We start from the raw sequence: 21029 nt of genomic DNA, 5'->3' as shown, positions 1-21029 counted from the left end.
TTTTAGTTTTTCAACTTTTTTATTTCGCGTGCGTATTGCTGTAACTTAAGCTATAGGTAGCGTGCTTAAAGCTGACTTTAATTTAACAAAAAAGCCAAGAAGTAAGAAACATTCAGGCTTAATAAGGTGAAATTTTATTGTACTGGTAATATAGGTAACTTCCTGCGCAACAATAACGAAAGATTATCTTCGTAATAGTGACGATTGTGGTGAAACTTAATACCGAACTTCCACTTACATTACAATTCTATAAAAAAAAATTCACGAAACAGCTTAGTACACACACCTATCGTTTAAAAGTTGAAAAATTTCCAGCATATTAACTCTACAGGTAGCTATTATTTCTGATATCATCGTGCAGAGATTAATATAATTTTAAAATAGGTTTATGTAAACGATTACCTACCTAATACCTGCCTCGTAAACGACGATCGCGATAGTGGTATAGCCTATTTACTTTCCTGGAGCTTTAAGAGCACTTTAATGAGTAAATTGTGCCGAATAAGGATCGTTTAAATTTCTCTATAAAGTATTCGTAATGAATTCTTCAGGTTCAGTTTGAACTTATTTTACTTTTTAATTAGTAATCAACTGCTGGATATATTGTACCTTACTACCTACTCACGATCTTGAACCATTGCTTTTTATCGTATCAATTTTAGCTTTAACTGTGGTCGGTGATGAATTTTATGCAAGCCGGTGTAATTTTCTGCAAAGTGATCTGGAATACTTATGTACGTTTTTAATGAGTCGTAAAATGAGAAAAGAAAAAGCCTCGTCTTGATATTGCTACGATAAAGTGTATTGGCGGCGTCGAAAGATTTGGTTTTGAAGAGTTTACGTTTTCTTAAACTACCTACCTAAAGAAAAATTATAATTTTAAAGGAATTTCGAGCAAATAATTTTTATAAACTCTCCATTTGACTTTTCAAGCAATGAATAGTTGAATACCTACACCAATGCTAATGGAAAGAACACTTTTTTGCGTAATTGATTATTCATTTTTGAAAAAACTTTTAATTGTGCAGTTACAATTGATAACACAGCAAAAAATGGGCTGGGCTAAGTAAAAAATCAGCAAACGGGAGTAAAAAATAAATAAACAAACTTTTTAGTTTTTCTCTAGTTCCATTAGATAAAAGAAATTCATATAAATGTCCTTAGGATTTGAATGGGAAGTGGTCTCAGTGTTAGCCATTGGCCTAAGTACCACATCATTAAAATTTTAGCTGCCAGTTTTGACTTTTGAGTTTAACTCCCATAGAAAATTTTGAGTTTTGAAAATTTTAAAAACCGCAACCCCGACGCTCAGGAGTTTCCACGGTGTTGTCGTGGGAAAATTTTGATCCACGCGCCTGACCAAGGAGCATGTTTTATTTTCTCTTTCAAATACATTTTTTGTATTATATTTTTCGAAGATTATTCAAATTCTTTTCTTTTCGATGAAAATTTGAATAATCCTTGAGAGATGTACATAATATGAAAAATTTAGTTGAATTGGAAAATGGAAGGAAACCCCTGAGCATCGGGGTAACGATTTTTAAAAATTTAAAAATTTTAAATTTTACTGTAGACTCTAAACTCAAAACTGGTAGCTAAAATTTTAATGATGTGGTACTGAGACCACGTTCCATCCAAATCCCTGGGGTACACTTCATGAGGTTCCTTAGTGAATGGAAGGTTGTTGGAGTTCATTGGAGTTGTTAGGGCTCGTTGAAGTTGTTCAGATTCGTTAAAATTGTTGAGGCTGGCTGAAGTTTTGTGGCTCGGTTGCTGTCATTTTTTATCCTAGCAAGAACTATGTGAGAGTTAATAACAATTCTTGATTTAAAATATTGAATTACGTTTTGGGTTGATTGATATGTACAGGGTGCCCAGAAATATCGAGTACCCCTAAAAAAGTTTTCTACTAAAATACTTTAGTTGGTCACAGTGAATGATAATAATGATAGCACATGATTGGTTGTTGGACTGGAGAGATAACATTCCACCAATCATATGCATCTATTTCACATTGCCAACCTATATTATTAATGAAAAACTTTCTTAGCCAGGGGTACTCGATATTTCTGGGCACCTTGTATATTGTTATCTACTTTTTGGTACCTACCTAGTTTCTTTTATAGTTGAAATGATAGAAAATAATAGTAAAGAATTTTCAAGCAAGTGTGTTTCAATTTTTTTGATGTGCGTATTTTTATTAATGTTGGAAGAAAAGGATCCAAGATAGTCTCGGCACACCCTCCCCGAAAAAAATCTTGGAATATCCAAAGACATTGGAAAAGCCAAAAACAACTTATAAAATGTCCACCCTCGACCCCCCCCTCGAAAATAGACGTTTTCAATTGTTTGAAAAACATCCTGCCAGAAGTCCTGCCTTTTCATTTTAACATTTTTTTTGGGCACCACGAAGTAAATTTTTCTATCCGAAGGGATGCCATAAAAAATTAAAAATTTAATGCATAGTTACATACACGCTAAATACTGTGATTCAAAAGTTTCGTTCAAATGTATCCGAAGTGACGATCTTTTATTTATTTAATATCTCGTCTCTCCGTCAAAGTGATCTTCCCTAGCTCTGCTCGAATGAGCATGATTTGACAAAGATTTCGCTTCACAAATCCTTGCGCATGTACCTACATAAGTTAATTATGACAATACACTCGGGTCATAAAGTTTCAATAGTTGAATAATTGAAATTGTTTGCTAATTAGAATTTAGTTTCATTTGACGAATTTTAAATCACGATGAAAAGATAAGTGGGAAGTTGGTAAAATTAAGTATTATAATCCGATTTAAAAACTTTAACGTAATTTTGACGGGTTAAAATTTTATTATAGTAATTCGAACTGTTGCGACGAGGTGACTTTTATAATGAATTTTGACACCGTTTGTGGTCGTTTTTCGTTTCATATAAGCATACTCGCACGTTATATATGTAGGTAGGTACCTACTTATTCGCACTATATAATTTTGTTGAACGAATTGTGACTAGTTAAAGGTGATTTCTTTTACCTGTTACGTTCGCTTTTCTCTAAAACGCGAGAACTTAATATCAAAATGAATTTTCTTCGTTTATATTTCATAGTAGGTATATATACATAATTAACTTAATCACTCGGCACGTTTTATGGAATTTAGGTTGCCTAGATGTAGAATTATCAAAAACTAAAAGTCACTACTAACAGTGTGCTATGGAAGTATACAATTTGATGATTTCTTCGTATTATAATATCTACATTGGTTAGTGTTTAATTCCCTTGAATATTTAAAATAAAACTCAGATTACATTTCTTTTCTGTTTTAAATTTTTCTAAGAAGTCTGTGTACTTAAGAAAATTAAAAAATCAAGTACTGGAAACAAATTAGTTATACTTATACTCGAGTATTTTTTTAGAATGCGTTTTTCATAAAATAAAATGGGTAATAAAAGAAAAAAAACGGAAAGAAAATAACGCCACGTTTTTATTTCATTGATCTTTTGTTTGTTTCTTGTTCGTAGTGTGAAATTTCTTTGAATAATAGTTGCGCTACAGGTTCGAGGTAAGCATTTGCTCAAAAGAAAAGCACATGTCAGTTGCAGTCGCTCGATGAAGTAAATTGTTATGCAGGTGTTTGCATTTTGATAAAATGCTATTTTGCCGGTTTGATGAATTTTTTAAACGAAACATGGATGGAAGTACCCATTTGCGTGTGAACAACTAGCGTTTATTATTTTATTTTTTAATTAAACGACACAAATGAATTTTCGTGTCGAGTTGAATGTGAAAAAAAATGAAGGGCTGTGTTGGTAGTATGGTTATTTGCATGTATAGAATTCGTATACCTTTACCTACCAACGTAAAAATAATGCTAATGATGTGCCAATGTGCGTAAAGCATAATAAAGATGAACCGAATAGGTAGGTAAGGTAGCTGTAGGTACCTAGGCGAATTTTGAAATATAAATAACGAGAAAGCAAAGCAAAGCATCGTCTGCGTGATCCAAACTGTCACTTATCTGTCTGCAGTATAACGTAAGAAGAGTATTTCGTTAAAACCTTTTCGCGTATAAATATATCGAAATGTTTTCATTATGTTGCTGATTTGAGCGCATGCAAAGTTTACTTTACTTACCTAGCTATTACTAAATTGTGAGAAATTTAGCCTACGTATGTTGAAACGAGTGAAAGCGTAGTACTGTAGGTTTCTTTCATTGCTTTGTTTTTCCGCGGTTAGGTGATTTTACGTTTTCAGCCTTTTACGGCTCATTTCTTGATGGTACTTTTGACGTGATTTTAATTCGTTCCCATTTATCTTGATTGCCGTTCGACCGGATAATTGTAAATGATATATTTCGCTCGAGCGCTGTGTCAAGGGTATTTCTCCGTTGAACTAGAATTTTACGCGAAATGGTGATTTTTAAAAATTAAACCTATCAGCGAGCTTTTTCTTCAGGCGTGAGTGATAGATTGAGAATTTTTCTTGTTATTTTGTTAAATTTTCATTCCTCTTTTATTATCATTTAATCAACCAAGGAATATCTATGTATACCCTAAATAAGAATTTGAATGTAAGTAGTGAAAATGTAAAAGTATCTATTCATAGCTGTTTTCAACATGAATTTTGCTGATTTTGGGTCAGGATGTTGCATGAATGCGTATAAGTGTTGAATAATTTGTCTACAGTGACCAGCCGCAAATTCTTTTGCTGACCCTGAAAATTGAAGGGGAAAGCTGTATGAATTATTGAACGTGATTTTTTTTTTTTACAAATTTGCGTTGTTTTGAATACTTATTACTCTTACCAGCGTATTTTTTTTACATCAATCTTTTAAAAATTTACCAGGTTCGATTATTTCTTCCTTCCTCTCTTCCGCCCACTTATACAAAATCAAAACAATACGGTAGACGTAGTTTACGCGAATTTCTTCCGCAATTGTAACGAAATTATCTGCTTTTTCTATGTTTACGTGCCTGTTTCTTATTCACCTACTTTTTCCTCGGTATTTTTACAGCCACGAAGGCGATGTAATTAAATAAATGAAAAAATATGTAGCGTAAGCGACGTACCGTGAACATTGAAGTTGTTTTGTAAAAAAAAAAGAAAATTTTTGGCCGTATTTTATATTTGAAAAAAATGCGTTGAATTATTCAGCAAGTCATCTTTTGTTGTGAAAATTACAACATTAAGTTAATGTATTAGACTTTATTATTTGTTGTTGCCGAAGGCGTTGTCTCGTGGTGAAAAAAGTACGTATACAACGGAATAAAAATTTCTACGTATAAATCTCACATACTGAATTGATATTTTTTGGTTTTTAATACGAGAGCGCGAACCTTAATATTGTTAGAGTACATAGAAAAAAAAAAAATTAAACACAAATTGGTAGAATAACTTGGTTATTTATTTGTATTGATCGAGAATAAATTTACGAATACACTACGTTTCGGCACACAGTACCTTCATCAGGTGATATGAATAACTAACAAGTAGAATAGTGTGTAACGAGAGTAGCGAGAAACGGAGATAAAATAGGTACCTATTTGTATTGCACCAAAGCTTTGTACGAGTCAAAGCCTGAAACGTCCGTTTTTTTATTGATACAATTAGGATTATCTAAAATGTGTAGAACTTCAGCTGTTTTTCTTTTTTGTAAATTCCCACACCCCTTATGCAAAATTTTAGCCTGATCAAAATTAAATTTGTGATTGTATTTCACAGAGTGTTCGGACAGAGCAGTAGTAGTTTTTCCATTTTTAACATCCAAACTATGCCTATACATTCTATCACGAAGATGTTGTTTCGTTTCACCGATATAATCAGAATTACAGTTGTTGCATGTAACTTTATACACTACGTTACTCTGGGACATGGTAGGAATTTTGTTTTTAACTTTTGAAAAGATTCGTTTGAAAAGGGTATTAGAATTTTTGTAAGCGAAAGTGATGGTAGGATCCTCCTTCTGGCATAAATTTTCAATTTTTTTAGAAGTTTTACCAGCATAACTGATAACTTGAAACTTTTTTGGTTCATTTCCAGAGTGAATGATAGAGTTATTTTTTTGCTGAAAATAGGCTTTTATTTGAGATTCTATCATCTTGAACGGATAATCGTTAGCTAAGGCTATGTTATAGATTTCGTCAATTTTTTCACCATAAAAACAAGCATCGGAGAGACCAAGCATCCTGTCTATGAGATTTTTCAAAATATTGACTTTTTGTTTAGCTGGTTGAAACGAATGAAAATTTACCAACCTACCACTAGATATGGGTTTAGAATAGTGTTTGGTCAAAAAAAGGTCATCAGTAGTTATAATTTGTATATCCAGAAATGGAATAGCACCAGAATTTTCTTTTTCGATCGTAAATTTTATGTTATTATGAAGGGACAATATTTTGAAAAATCTCATAGACAGGATGCTTGGTCTCTCCGATGCTTGTTTTTATGGTGAAAAAATTGACGAAATCTATAACATAGCCTTAGCTAACGATTATCCGTTCAAGATGATAGAATCTCAAATAAAAGCCTATTTTCAGCAAAAAAATAACTCTATCATTCACTCTGGAAATGAACCAAAAAAGTTTCAAGTTATCAGTTATGCTGGTAAAACTTCTAAAAAAATTGAAAATTTATGCCAGAAGGAGGATCCTACCATCACTTTCGCTTACAAAAATTCTAATACCCTTTTCAAACGAATCTTTTCAAAAGTTAAAAACAAAATTCCTACCATGTCCCAGAGTAACGTAGTGTATAAAGTTACATGCAACAACTGTAATTCTGATTATATCGGTGAAACGAAACAACATCTTCGTGATAGAATGTATAGGCATAGTTTGGATGTTAAAAATGGAAAAACTACTACTGCTCTGTCCGAACACTCTGTGAAATACAATCACAAATTTAATTTTGATCAGGCTAAAATTTTGCATAAGGGGTGTGGGAATTTACAAAAAAGAAAAACAGCTGAAGTTCTACACATTTTAGATAATCCTAATTGTATCAATAAAAAAACGGACGTTTCAGGCTTTGACTCGTACAAAGCTTTGGTGCAATACAAATAGGTACCTATTTTATCTCCGTTTCTCGCTACTCTCGTTACACACTATTCTACTTGTTAGTTATTCATATCACCTGATGAAGGTACTGTGTGCCGAAACGTAGTGTATTCGTAAATTTATTCTCGATCAATACAAATAAATAACCAAGTTATTCTACCAATTTGTGTTTAATTTTTTTTTTCTATGTACTCTATAAATTCACTTGGTTTTTTCATGGTTTATTTAAAATTCGGTGTGATACTTAATATTGTTAGTAACACGTAATAAATCGTTTTTGTTTTGTTTTTGAACCACAAATGGGATTGTTCCTGTACCTACTGCTGTTGGGTTTCCTCGCAATGATCATTCGTCTCAATTACGGTAGGGGGCAATTAATTTGATCGAATTTGTTTTACATAAAAATGTTTTGAGGGATCCCAACAGCCTGAAAAATTGTTGAACTGCACAAAGAATAATTGAATGAAAGAGTATTCAAAAATACACTATCAGGTCACATTTTAGGTACATAGTACTAGAGATTTCATTTTTCGATTTTTGACAAATTTTTAAAAGTTTGAATTTGGTATCTTTTCTATTTAAAAAAATCAAAATTATCATTTTTTGTACCAATTTTACTTTTTTTTTAGTTCTTGTAATACTTTAAGTAAATGTATAAATTTTTATAAAATTAATTTTATACATATTACAGATTAATTTTTGCAGTATTTTTCTCAGATAGAGACAATATTCATCAGTTTTCAGTTTTTATTGTTTTAATCTCATTTTAACAAATTTTTAATACCTATCTCGTTTGAAGAAATTATTAATTTGTCACTTTTAACATTTTTTAAATTTGAACAATTTTTTGATAGGAAATTATTTTCAATGGCTTCACTATCTACGGCAGTTTTCCAACCTAATTAATTATTGTAATAATTTCAGAAGATATCGAGAAACATGTGTTCGAAATTTGAGCGAATTTCACTATCGCCTTCCGCAAATCTGGTTATTTACTTAAATTATGTACTGAAACAGAGGAACACAGTAGGCAAATATGTATTCAAAATGTACCCTTGATAAAATACTATCTCGTAATCGTACACTGAGGCCGATATAAATTGAAAATATTTCACTGCCGGTGTAAGTAAATAATAGCATTTGCGGAAGCTGTGCGAGATATAAGTTCAATATAAAATTAATTACGAACTATTTACAATTGCGCTGAAAATTGACGTATACCACCAGTGTGTTTGTAAGAAAGTGAATAATTACTCCCAGCTGTAAAATCTGACCGCTGAAATTTATAACTACTGTCGACTGCCTGCGTATAGTCCTATCGTATATTTTATATACCTACCTATCAAGACACGGACGCGGACGTAAGAAAACAAAATTAGATTAAATTCGAAAAACTCATGTTAGAAGAATACGCGCGTAGAACGATGTTATGCACGAGTAAAAGTAATTTTATCATCGAGCAGAAAGTCGAAAAGAAAACAGCCGGATAAATTACAACGTAAGAACCTTAATTCAACTTAATCATTCGTCTCATTGTTACGGCAAAGGTAGACCCTAATTTTTGTAAAATGTAGCCCCATTATAATTTGATAGCACGGTAGTAAAAATTCACAATTCCAGATAAACCTCGAGTCATTGAAAGAAAACTGGCTCGCGATAAAAATAGGATAGGATGGGTACAATAATAAAGAATAGCCCATAGGTACAACATGTAGATCATTTTTCCTTACGTTTGTTGCGAGATTTACGAGCGAAAGTTTTTCATAAATGGAGCAGATGCTGCTGGGACCGATGTAGAAAAATCAATTTCAACTACTCTGGCAGTTTTTCTTTTTATTTTTCATTTCTATCATCGTATTGTTCTAAACAAACGAAAATGATATCTTCATTATAACGATAAAATTAAACGACTACGACTTAGTGAACTTGAAAAACTTATAAATAACTTTCTCGGCTATAAATTAAACCCGTATGCTTTTCACGCTAAAAACAATCCTTCACTATTACGTTCAAATTAGGATATAGAATTTTTATTTTTCTTATTTTGCACTCTTTTTTTTCGTTTTTGTTGAAAGTTGGGGAAAACTTGGGAGTTTTTTAAGGTACGTATTATAAAGATGGTTATTTAGTGAAAATTATTTTCATTTTTTTTTCTTATTAATAGTAAAAAAAAAGCTTTTTTATGTGAGAAAAATTTCATTTTCAGAGTGTTTTGTTTTTGAAGTCACGCAATGATTTGTAATCAAACTTTCACGCTTATGAATGTAGGTATATACGAAATTGAATGGATTTATTTAATTTTACGAGTATATTTCTTTCTCGAGTCAAGTACTCTAAACTTCACACATAGGTACCGGGTGTTTGTGAATGGTTCGTGAATAATTTATCCTTTCATAAGCTGGATGCATGTGAATTGGTTTATTGACATTGAGAATTAAAAGAGCTTGCAGAGATATACGTAGGTACTTAAAAAATATCAAAAATTATATTAACGGAGTAAATACTAAACATGGTGTACTGGGTAGAATGATACGTTGACGTTTCGCCGCTGAAAGAACAGAATCTGTCTCATTGGAGAGTACAAAAATGCGGAAATTAAACAGTCAGTAACCCTTTTCGAATTAAGAATTAAATTTTATCCAACTCGTGAACAATTCAATTTTTGAAGCTCCAAAACAGAGATTTCCGAATTAATTTTGCAAAGAAAATTAGTATAAATGTGTACGATATTTTCCAGTAAGGTTAAGTAATATCTTAATTTTTATAGTGTACCACTGGACAGTATTTCGACATTGGTTACCAAAATAGTATTTATTGTTAGGCACGATTTAAAATTTTTTAATTTCTAAAAATATCAACAAATTCCATTGGGCAGCTGAAAATTTTCAAGTTGCCTATTTTTACGTTTTTGATCTCACTTTGGTACGATTTTGATTAATTGAAATGGTATTCTTGGGACATACGTTTTTTTTGTGTACATTTTTTATTCCTCAAAAATAATTTTTCGGCTATTCATATCAAAAAAGAACCTTCATCCTCTGAAAAATACCAAAACAAAGAAATCAGTTTCTTTGCGAAGTATTCTACACAATGCATTTTGATAAGTATTTTAATTATTATATGACTCTGAGCGCTCCATTCGAGGTCTTAAATACTTTATTCTCGTTGGTAATACCTTCAAAAACCCTAAACTGCAGCACAAGTGTAAATTGGCTTGCCGACTCTTGAAGTTGCAGGAGTTGAGGAGTAGGTAAAGATGTGAGTGGTCATAATGTGTTTAATGATCTTGGAAATTGCAGATGAGTTAAATGTGATTGATTACAACACAACATATTGCAAATCTTCAATGAAACCACTAAAAAGATATTCTCAATTTTAGTTCTACATAAAACTTTGAAGGAACTATGATTAATTAAATTCATAACACGAATACAGCCTGATTCATAGAGCTTGAAATGCTTTCGCAAAAAAGTTCAAGTTCTTGTCCTAACTTTGTTCAAAATTGAAGGTGCTAAAGTACCTTGAAAATCTCAATCAATCGTAATTCCTTCAATTTTGAAGTTGAATTGAATTGAAATGCCCTTTTTTTGTGTTCTTATTAAGTATAAGTTTACCGCTCAAATTTTTCGTAGGTACTTGAAATACAGGATTCAGTTATGCAGTTGAAAGATCAACAACAACTCCGAATTTCCAGTAATTTCGCCTCTACAATTTCTGAGATTGACAAATTAATTTTCACTTATGTAGTTTGGGTCACTGTTTTATTACCAGGTGAATTATTCAACACTTCGAACAGAACACTCGATACAACAGTACCCCATTGAAAAGCGAGGCGAACAAATTTACATGTGCAATTTGGGCAGTACCAATACTCACTATAAGCAAATTATTTGAAACTGTTGACGAAACACTCAACCGTGGGTACACAATACTGTATACAAGATGCCTAATAAGGTTGAAATTATTATTATACGGTATACATACCTATATACCTTTATCTGGGCATACATTTTGAACAGTAAAGGCCGAATACAATCCTAAAAAACTTGGATAAATAAATAATAGGAATCTGAATATAATCTTTAACGTTCGTAATGACGCTCATAATAAAAATATGTTACCTACAGGTTCTTTTTTTTACACACAAAAGATGGATACAATAAAAAGAAAAATTGAACTGAAATCCCATTCTCGTATAATATAAAGAAGGTTACAACGAAACGGAAAATGTTCTATATCATGTTTCATCAACTTGTTGGACATCGAGAAAAGATGGTATAAATGTCATAAAATTGGTTGTAACAGTTGTTTAAAATCAATAATACCCTAAAACTTTTCTCTAATTCGACATCTTTTAAACTCCAAAAGTATTTTATTCGAGGTTATATTGTGGGAAAATACGTCGCTTCGTCTTCCTACTTCACGAATTAAAATAGTTGGATTAAAGTAGAAATATATCTAATCTTTTAGATCTCATAAATTACCTCCTTTTCACTCTCGTATATAAAGCACGAATCGAAGGACATGCGATTTTTCACTGCCATAATAAATATTGTATGCGTTGATGTGAACAATATTTTGAACCTATTTCGCTACAGTCTTGTCAATAATTCCATTACTCGTAGGTAGGCGTTGCACAAATACCTACTCGTACCTACGTATACAATATCTATACGTTATGTACCTATAGCTATGTAAATTGATTTTTTTTTTTGTTAATTTTTTTTCAGTATGGGATGAGGCCTATTTTAATGGCAGCTTGGCACGGTCACAGGGAAGCAGTTCAATTATTAATTAATCACGGAGCGGATGTTAGTGCGGTTAATAAAGTGAGTATTAAATATTAATACTTCACCACGATTTTTTCTTCGTTATAGCCAGGTTATAGTTCATTTTATAGATAAGCTGGTTGGGAATTAAATTATTTTGTTAATTGTTTAAATTTAATACTGCAAAGGATTTTTTAATGAAAAAATTTACGAATTCGCGGAATTTTGAGCAATTTTTGTTACATTTCAATCAATAACTGAGCATAAAATTTCAATGACTTGAAACCTGTTGATTCAGAAATTTTGTAATTATTTATATCGTTTTTGCGACGTCTAAAGTTGTACATTTCACAAGAACTGCGTGCAAAGCTGCAATTATGACGTATTCATTTAACCTAAGTACCCGATTACGTAGGTATCTTGAGTAACAGATGAAGTAAATGTGTGCATTTCTGCAACTATTAATATAGACTTGCCTTTCATTTCATTTTTTTTTTTTTTTTTTGAGAACCCAAAATAAATTCCTAAATTGCCTGGCGTACATAAGGTAGATACATTTTGCTAGTTAACCGAAAGTTTAAAGTGGAAACAGCCGCAACCTGGTGAAAAAAAGTTGATGTCTAAAAACTTTTTCTAGATAATGGACGTTTCTCAACGGACAATTTGACGCCAAAGTACCAGAAGTTTTTAACTCTCGTCTACTTAATAATTTACACTATAGTTCATACCGTAAAAAAAATAAAAAAAAAACTTTATTGAAAAATATAGGTACCTTTTATTAAAGGAGATGTATACGTTTTATAAAGCTGAAAAAAATACCCAGTAACTCCAACGCAGCGCAATGAACCTAATTAAACCTTAGTTTATAATGCTTTTTATGAACAATTTAGCTAAATTTTAGAAACCATTGTTTTTGAAAGCGATGCTAATGAGATTGAACCAAATTTCAAGATGCTTCATTTGGAAAACCATTTTTACGATTTTCAGGTTTTCAAATGAATCTAGCTACCTTCATATTTATCGGAATATTTAAAAGAAAAGTGCTGACGTTGGATTAAGTACCTTCTAGCCTTGAAAAAGCGTTTCGATAATGATTCTTTTTTTAGGTACTTTTTTTTGTTTTTACTTAAACTGAAACAATGCTATGAAAGTATTTTGTGCTGGAAATTATAGTATACCTACATTATCTATAATAATTAAGCAAAACGAAATGAGGAAAAGCTTTTTAGCCGATTGAGTGCTCTGCTGCCATACTAAAGAAAAAATCTGCACTTACATGTCCAATGTCCATATATATCTAGCTTCGATTTGAAGTAAATTTAAACGTCAAATTCTCAAATTCTATAACTCAAATACCAAGTTCATTTCGTTAGGTACCTAACAAAAAAAATATCCGTAACTATTTTTCAAATTACGGATTCTGAGGTTTTTAAAATTCTAAATCTTATAGTAGAATCTGACTAACTTTTGGTTTTGGACCATTTTCCTAAAAGTAAGTTTGATAGGATTTGAAGGCTCATATCTCTCCATCAGAGACGCTTCCGGGGTCACGATATTCTCTGGATGACTTTTTAGTCAAAATCAAGGTTTTCATGAAATAAGGTCAAAATTTTCCGACGTTTTTTCCGTCCATCCTACACCATATTGTTTGAACATTCAAAGTTTTCAAAGCAATGAAATATTTTTCTTGTTTCAAAAAAAAATTCTGAAGAACTTGAAAAAACATAAAAATGGTGCAAATAGTTTCATCTGTTTTGTTGAGATGTCAAAAGAATTTAGCCAGGCGGTGTATAATTTGTGAAATTTTGAATATTAATGTATATTTTAAGATCTCCGTCCCTCAAAAAAATTGGGGGAAAAAATTTTCAAAACAGAAATTTTGTTGAAGAAAGAACGTCACTTAGGTACTCGTACTTAACTGCAAAACATGGATTTATTCTATTTTTAAAAAAATAAAAAATAATAAAAAAAAACACACTTGGAAGAAAGTTTTAAAAAAAACAGCTAAAAGTTCAAAAAAATAAGTAGGTACCTACCTATTATGTTTTATGTATGACTTATGTGCATGATTTTTTTTTTTTGCATTTTTTGAAGACAATCTGTTATTAATAATTATTATTTTTTAGAAAAAACTTGAAACCCAAATACTTATATTAATGATACAAAAACTTTCCCTGGTCAAAGTACTACCAGAATACTTCCATATTTTTATCTTGTAAACTACGCGAAAAAAAATATCAAACACGAAGTAGGTATTATTGCATTGCTACGTGTCCGTTCAACTTGAGAAGCTGACACGACTACGTAGCCTACTCACACGTTCTCATCTTCGAGGCAGCGTTCCAGCGTTTCGTGCGGAATAGCGGTATTAGAAAGTACTGTACCGGGCTAAACTTTACTCAACCGGTTTAAAATTACATTCTCTTTTCAAATTTAGATCATTAGCGGATTAGGTAGCTCATTTGAACATATTTGTGTTTATATTCGCTATCAGATTCATTTATGGTCGATGGCCCGTTGGTCTAGGGGTATGATTCCTGCTTTGGGTGCAGGAGGTCCCGGGTTCAAATCCCGGACGGGCCCAAAATTTTTGATTTTTTTTATCGCGGCAGAAAATCGTACTACACCGAAGCTATGATTAAATATCGATGTTTTCTTCGAATTCGAGTTATATAGCTTAATTTGCTCGGCGCGTAAAAACTCATTTTCGTATTTTAATTTACCAAATAATTATTTACATTCGCGATGAAATTAACGAAAAAATATTTTTCACGTTCTCTGGCGAATATTTTATAATAACGAGGATTGGTTTCTTATTAGATTTTTATTTAATGGTGGATTAATATTTATTTAGTTTATAAACATTGGAAATGAAAATTTTACAATGTAGGTAGTGTAGGTTTGTATTTCACGCTCGAGCAAAGAAAAAAATGTATAATTTGCGTAGGCGTAATTTAAAATCAAACCAGTAAAATAAACAACATGGAAAATATTGTTTAATCGTTTGTACTCGTGTTTACTTATAACAGACAACGCGGTTTTTTCAACAAAAAAAAGAACTGTCAAAAGTTTTTTTACAGGAACTTTTTTACTGTAAAATTCATTTTTATTATTGCGTGCCAATTTTTTTCTCCTAAAGAGTGAAATGACTGTTTTATAAATTGTATTAACTAAGTATACTTGGAATTATATGAGCGTTTTATAAATGAGCGTTTTTAAATAAAATGGACGAAGAAATTGGTATACTCGTATGTAGGATAGGATCTGGAGTTTATAGTTTCGAAAACCTTGTAGAAAATGAGCGTTTTAAAAACAGATTATACGTATTAAAATAGAATTTCTATGTAAGTATTTTCAGTCACAAAAACTTATACTTTATTTCAAACTTTTCTCGTTTGCTTCGACAAAAATTATTCAAGTTTTAGAAACATATACGTATTTGATGACAAAATTGTGATATAGGTACCTACCTAAAAGGCTAGAAGGTAAACAAAAATGACTTCTTATTTGTCTTGAAAAAGAATTATTTCAAATTACCTGTGTTGTTTTCTTAATATTAAAATTTTCAAAAATAATTTTTAAAAAACAATCAAATGTTTTCTTTTTATGCCTATTTTGCAAAAAAAAAATAATGTAGGTTTAATCGAAAACCGATTTTTTTACAATGAAAAAATTTCATACTTTTTCACAACAATTTCTAACCGACAGAAACGTTTCCGGACTGTGAATAGGAAAAAATTGAAAGAGCATCCAAATTTTAGGCGTGAAATTTAATTTTTTGAAAATTTTTGAAAACTGAGGTGTATTTACCTATATACCTATATCTATTTGAACATTTTCTATGAAAAAGTAAGATTCTATCAAATTGAGGTAGAAAGTTGAAATTCGGTCTGTACAGCTTATTTTCGACCTCTCGGATAGATTGGCGATGGTTTCGAGTCATTCAGGAGCCTCCAGCGCCCGAGTATTGGATTTCCCAGCTTCGGAAAAATTATCATAAAATTGCTCAAAATGGAGTTCAGCTCCCACAAACTCGAATTTACAGTCTTTGTGGTCCTAGGATCTGATCGCTTTTAGGCATAAATTTTCAAAATCGGTTTTCGCTGGTTCAAATCCAAAATTTTTTCCTGCACAGCCTTTAAAAAAAAAAAAAATGTAATAAATAATAATAATAAATAGCTATTTTGTTTACAAAAGCATTAGCATAAAAATGAGGCATTTGTTTCATAGAATTTTGAGCTATCTATTTGTAAATCCTGTAGCCGATTTTTGAATTTTTCAGTACTTATAATGTAGATTTAAACTGACAGAAACGAATTTTGAAATTTGTATACAAAATTGATGTTAGGTATATAAGTAAGTCTCAAGAACAATCAATCCGAGTTTTAAAGTAGTAGGTGTGCTGACATCTGTTTTTGACCTTTTGATTTTTCCTAATCTTGAAAAAGCTGAAATCTGCTGAAAATTCCAGAAAATTTCAAAACCATCCACAATCGATTCGAAATGTTGAAAATGGACTTGAATCTGAATATCTTTCTATAATGAAATAATTTTATACTTATCTTTTTCTAAAATAATTGTAAGAGAAAATTTTAATCAATTGAAATAGCCACAAAGACAGTAAATCCTGAATTACGGGTGCTAAATTTCAGTTTTGCCCTTCGTATGGAAATTTTTCCGAATTTGAAAAATCTGAAAATCGATTGAAGGCTCCAAAAATGACTCGAAATGAAAATAGAGTACCTATTCAATTTTTATCACATTCGGATTTATTGAAAATTGAAAAATGAAATTCTGTGCTGAAATTGAGCCTTGTGGTATATTCTTTGATTCTATTTAGGTTTTTATCTTTCGAGTCCAAAAATTTATCAGCAGATAATTGAAGTATCTCCTTCGCGAGAGTTCGATTTAAAAAATCGTGAAGCATAAAATTACCCATCATTTTCTACTCGTATAAGGTAGGTATTTTTTTGGGATGAGCATTTTGTGCAAAAGTTAAAAGAAAGTTCAACTTGGGGTTTTTACCATTTTCAAAAAATTTCTTCGATATTTTCCAAACTATTTAAATTTTTTTGCTAGAAAATTTTCGATTTCGTTTTTTTTGCATGCTGACAGAGATAATTTTTCCTCTTTATCTTCTAAAAATGAAATATAATGTTATTTAATTATTAGAAATAGGTATGAAGGCTTCATCTTAGATCATAGGTAGTGAAAATGACCCAGCTATTTTTTCCGCGAAGACGTCTTGAAAATGAGTGTGAAAATTCTGTAGCCTACTTTGAAAATACGAAAAGTGACCATTTTTGTAGTAGGTAGGTACTCCTAAAAAAAATTGAAAGGAAAAGCTGCAATATTGTTTTTGATGTATTTTTAAAAATGTCTAAAGCTTCAAGAATGTTCACCTAAAAATTTGTAAAAATTTCAGTCCCAAGTAAAACTATATTTTCACTTCTTTTCAAAATTACAATTTTTTGTTGAGAATGTAAAAACATTTTCATATTTATTTACATAAACTATATATGGTTTAGATTAGAGGATGACAGACCTACTAAATTTTTCATCGATTGACTTACTATGTATCACTGTACGTGTATGCCTGCTTACTGTTTGTTTTAGGCAGATATACTCCATTTTTAAGCTAAGGAAACGCGATTTAAAAAATTCAGGTTACTTTTAAAGCACTTGAAAATTTTTTATTTCGAAGTTATGCGTGAATTAGAATAATATTGCACCTACTTACTTACTTGGTACGACTTTTAGATAGAAATGAAATACTGAGTTGAATTTTTTTCAACGCATTGAAATTATTACACTTCAGGCCGAAATTTTCCCTTTTTCAATTTCATTGGTGGAAAACGTCAGGTACCTATTCATTTTGATTTTCTGTGCGAAGGAAAGAGAAATTTCTCAATGTTCAAGTTAAGTAAAAAGTTTGCAAAAAATATTCCATCGATTCTTTTTTTTTATGGAAAATTTATTTGAAAAATCGAATCCGCACTTCTTAGTTTTGTGGAAAATAAAGTTGGTATTTTGCGCAAATTTGTAGAATGCGTTTAATCGAGTCCGAGTATTTTTCCAGTTTATGAATGAAATAAAGAGACGAAGAAATATAGGAACATTTAAACAAATGGAATTTCCGGTGTTTGATTTAATTTCAAACCTACCGGAGGCGAGCTAGCTCGGCAAATATTTGTGGTTTACATCTTATTAAGAAAAACACGACTGAGTATAGGTTTTATTTAATTAAACGTGCAGGTAAGTATAACTCGAAGGCTAAAATTCTCTTACCATGTGGGCAATACGGTTTTCAAAATAGCTTTGAAAACTTATAAGTTCGCCGAATAAACACCGGGCGCGTGTTTTATTCGCCGGCGCGGCGCGGCGTGCCGTGGTGTAAGCAAAGTAAAGATTACGAAGTTTATACGAGATTACCTACCTAAGTATAGGTATAGGATAAGGAGGCATTTATAAAAAAAAAAGACTACACGCCGACGCGAAGCGACGCATACCTTTGGCAGTGTACGAGGCTGTCAAAGAGAAAAGCGAATCTTTTTGATAAAATTTTTAACTCGCTCGTTATTGAATTGCCAGCTGACTATGAAAAATGTAACGGCGGAATAAGATTTTATTTCGTACTGTACTGCGTACTCAATATCTCATTTTTTATTCCTAACATTGTATCGGGATTTTTTTTTCGCACCGTGTAGTCTATTGTGGCGCCCTAGTAATTGGCATGTATGGAAATTCGATTAAGTTTAATTATAGTTAATGGCAGTCGATTTTTCATTTTCAAACATCGTTTTTTTATTTTAATTAACTTAATACGTTCAAGTATTGGCCCTGCTATGATTATTTATCGCTTTCGATTAAAGTATTTGTTGTTTTTTTTTACCAATCTTTATGATATTTTTGAAGTTTGTGTACGGGGTCAATGTTCAATGGCAACATCATATCTTTTAATGCATTTTTAGCTGCTGGAGTTGCTTCATAAAACGAATATTTTTGGAGAAAAGTCCATAATGAATAAAATAAGTGAGATGCGTTTTGGAGTCTCTCGCGAATTTTTGGATTCTCCAGTTTTCGAAAAAAAACTTCGTATGTAAAGTGAAAACGGAATTCAATACCTAAGAATAAGTTCAGATTTACCGTTTTTGTGATCCTTTCGATCGATTTAGGCGCATATTTTCAAAATCTTATCGTCCCGGTTCAAATTCATAATTTTCTCCAGAGGTTATTTTTGAAGAAAAAAAAAATTAAAATGTGATTTATCCGATGTGTATAATTACACGTCAAGGAAGTAAGCTGAAATTTGTTTTGTACCTATTTTATTATTACCGACCTCCCAAGTCTATTGGAAGTTTTTTTCGTTGCGTTCGCGAACGATTATTTTTTTCGAAAATCGCTGAAGAAAATTTTGGATTTGAACCAACATAGGAACCTACACAGCATTTTATCGAAAACTGGAGAATCCAAAAAACCTTGAAATGGCTTTAGAATAGTTTGAAACCGTCATCAATCGACTCGAGAAGCCGAAAATATGGTACAAACTAAATTTCAGCCTTTTATGTCAATATGATCGAATTTTAATTTTTTTCGTGACAATGAGAATGTGTTTAAATTTGAATTTTTTAAAAACTCTCTAAAATCGGGAAATGAATTTCAGCACCTGAAATTTTTTATGGTTGACAAAACCCCCTTTTTGAATTATTTAATTTTCAAAAGTTTGATCAAAATTCGAAAAATTAAATTCAGCACCTTAAGACCAAAAATGCTGGGATTGTGACGTGCTTTTGAATGTTAGTTATTGAATTTTTCCAACTTGACCTCAAGTTTTTCTGCCCAGTGGCATCCCTCCCACCATCTTCCATTCTTCTCAGGCATAAAACACAATATAAAAAGTTACCAGAGGAACTAACGAACATAGCAAAAAGTATTTTAAAATTACATGTACGAGTGAATCAAGAATGACATAAATATGAAAAACAAAAAACAAAAAAACAGAACAAAAGATGAGAACTCTCAATTTCTGTGTATGAATTTATTTGAATGATCCTCTTCTAAAAACAACGTTTAGGGTCCGAAACAATTTTTCGAGCCATCCCCTCTCAACACAAGCTGTGAAGATCGACTGGCCTCTTCAGGTTACTGACCCATCTGTCTGGCATCTTAAGGTCATTGACCCGGCTGTCTGTTCACTCATAGTAGTCTGCCTAGGTGCATGTCTGGCCTCCCAGAGGTTGTTTGAGTGCCTGACTGGCACTCCATAGGTCGTCTGTCTGTCTGTCTGTCTGTCTGCCTGTCCGTCCGGCTTCTTGAGGTTATTGGCCCGCCTGTCTAGCTGCAAAAATATATGTTTCAGAAAAAGACAAGTTTGACCAGAAATAAAACCTTAAAAAAATTTTACTGACAATAATTTTTCCAATTTTTGGGGGCTTCATACAAAGAAACCACATTGTTAAGGAGCCGAGAGAAGCTTTTTATAAAAGAAAAGTTGTTCAGATTAGAACATTCCAATGTACCTATGTAGGAATAGGGAATTTTTTTTGATAAATCGATTTTTTAAAAAAATTTTCAACTTGAATGGTTTTCTGATACGACTTAATTACAAGTAGGAGAGCCTAAATTTCTAGAGAATATTCATCTTTGAGGATTAAAAATGGCAAAACGACGAGAAAACGCATTTTTGCGCATGTCGCACCAACTTTTCAATTCCAAAAAAAAGTGTGTATTTTCTCATTTCTGGCTGGGACATGAGCCTTCTCTCAAAAGATGATCGAACGATTTTTTTTTTTTTCATTTACTCGTACATGCTTCGGTTCTAATTTATTGTTATTGGATTTTATTGAACCTTTTCCGTATTTTTTGCAGAAGCAATACACTTTACTGATGTGCGCTGCCCGAAACAACAGACTAGAAGTGGTGAATTTCTTATTGGATAATTTAGATCGAGTAGATTTGGACGCGATAGATATAGATCATCAAACCGCCCTGCATCATGCTGCCATCGGAGGCCACATTGAAATCGTTCAAAAACTCGTTCACGTCGGAGCCAATCCAACCACTGTCGATAAAGTAAGTAATTCTTTACGTATATTTTTTCACCATTTGTTCATTTGTTTATCTGTGTAAACTTGATAAAAAATTTAAACTTTTCGTGATCAAATCGACGAATAAAAAAGAAGAAAGAAACGTGTTTCCGTAGATATAGAAAGCAACTTTACATA

General features: G+C 31.7%; 1 protein-coding gene and 1 non-coding gene across 4 annotated transcripts in view; both read left to right on the top strand.

Annotated features, from left to right (window-relative positions):
- The window catches only part of LOC135842101 (ankyrin repeat and death domain-containing protein 1A-like), an 83024-nt gene that overhangs the window by 21758 nt on the left and 40237 nt on the right, over window positions 1-21029 (top strand). For all 3 annotated transcript variants that reach the window (XM_065359453.1, XM_065359451.1, XM_065359452.1), the window contains exons 5-6: window positions 11767-11865; window positions 20674-20877. In XM_065359453.1, coding sequence (XP_065215525.1) covers window positions 11767-11865; window positions 20674-20877 — 303 coding nt within the window. The remainder of the gene's footprint in view (window positions 1-11766; window positions 11866-20673; window positions 20878-21029) is intronic.
- On the top strand, window positions 14317-14388 carry TRNAP-UGG (transfer RNA proline (anticodon UGG)). Its single transcript has one exon. It is a non-coding gene; the product is annotated as a tRNA-Pro (tRNA).

This window comes from Planococcus citri, chromosome 3 (genome assembly GCF_950023065.1).
Source record: "Planococcus citri chromosome 3, ihPlaCitr1.1, whole genome shotgun sequence".
Lineage (NCBI taxonomy): Eukaryota > Metazoa > Arthropoda > Insecta > Hemiptera > Pseudococcidae > Planococcus > Planococcus citri.
Note: the sequence above shows the minus strand (reverse complement) of the source record. Positions and strands in the feature narration are given on the sequence as shown.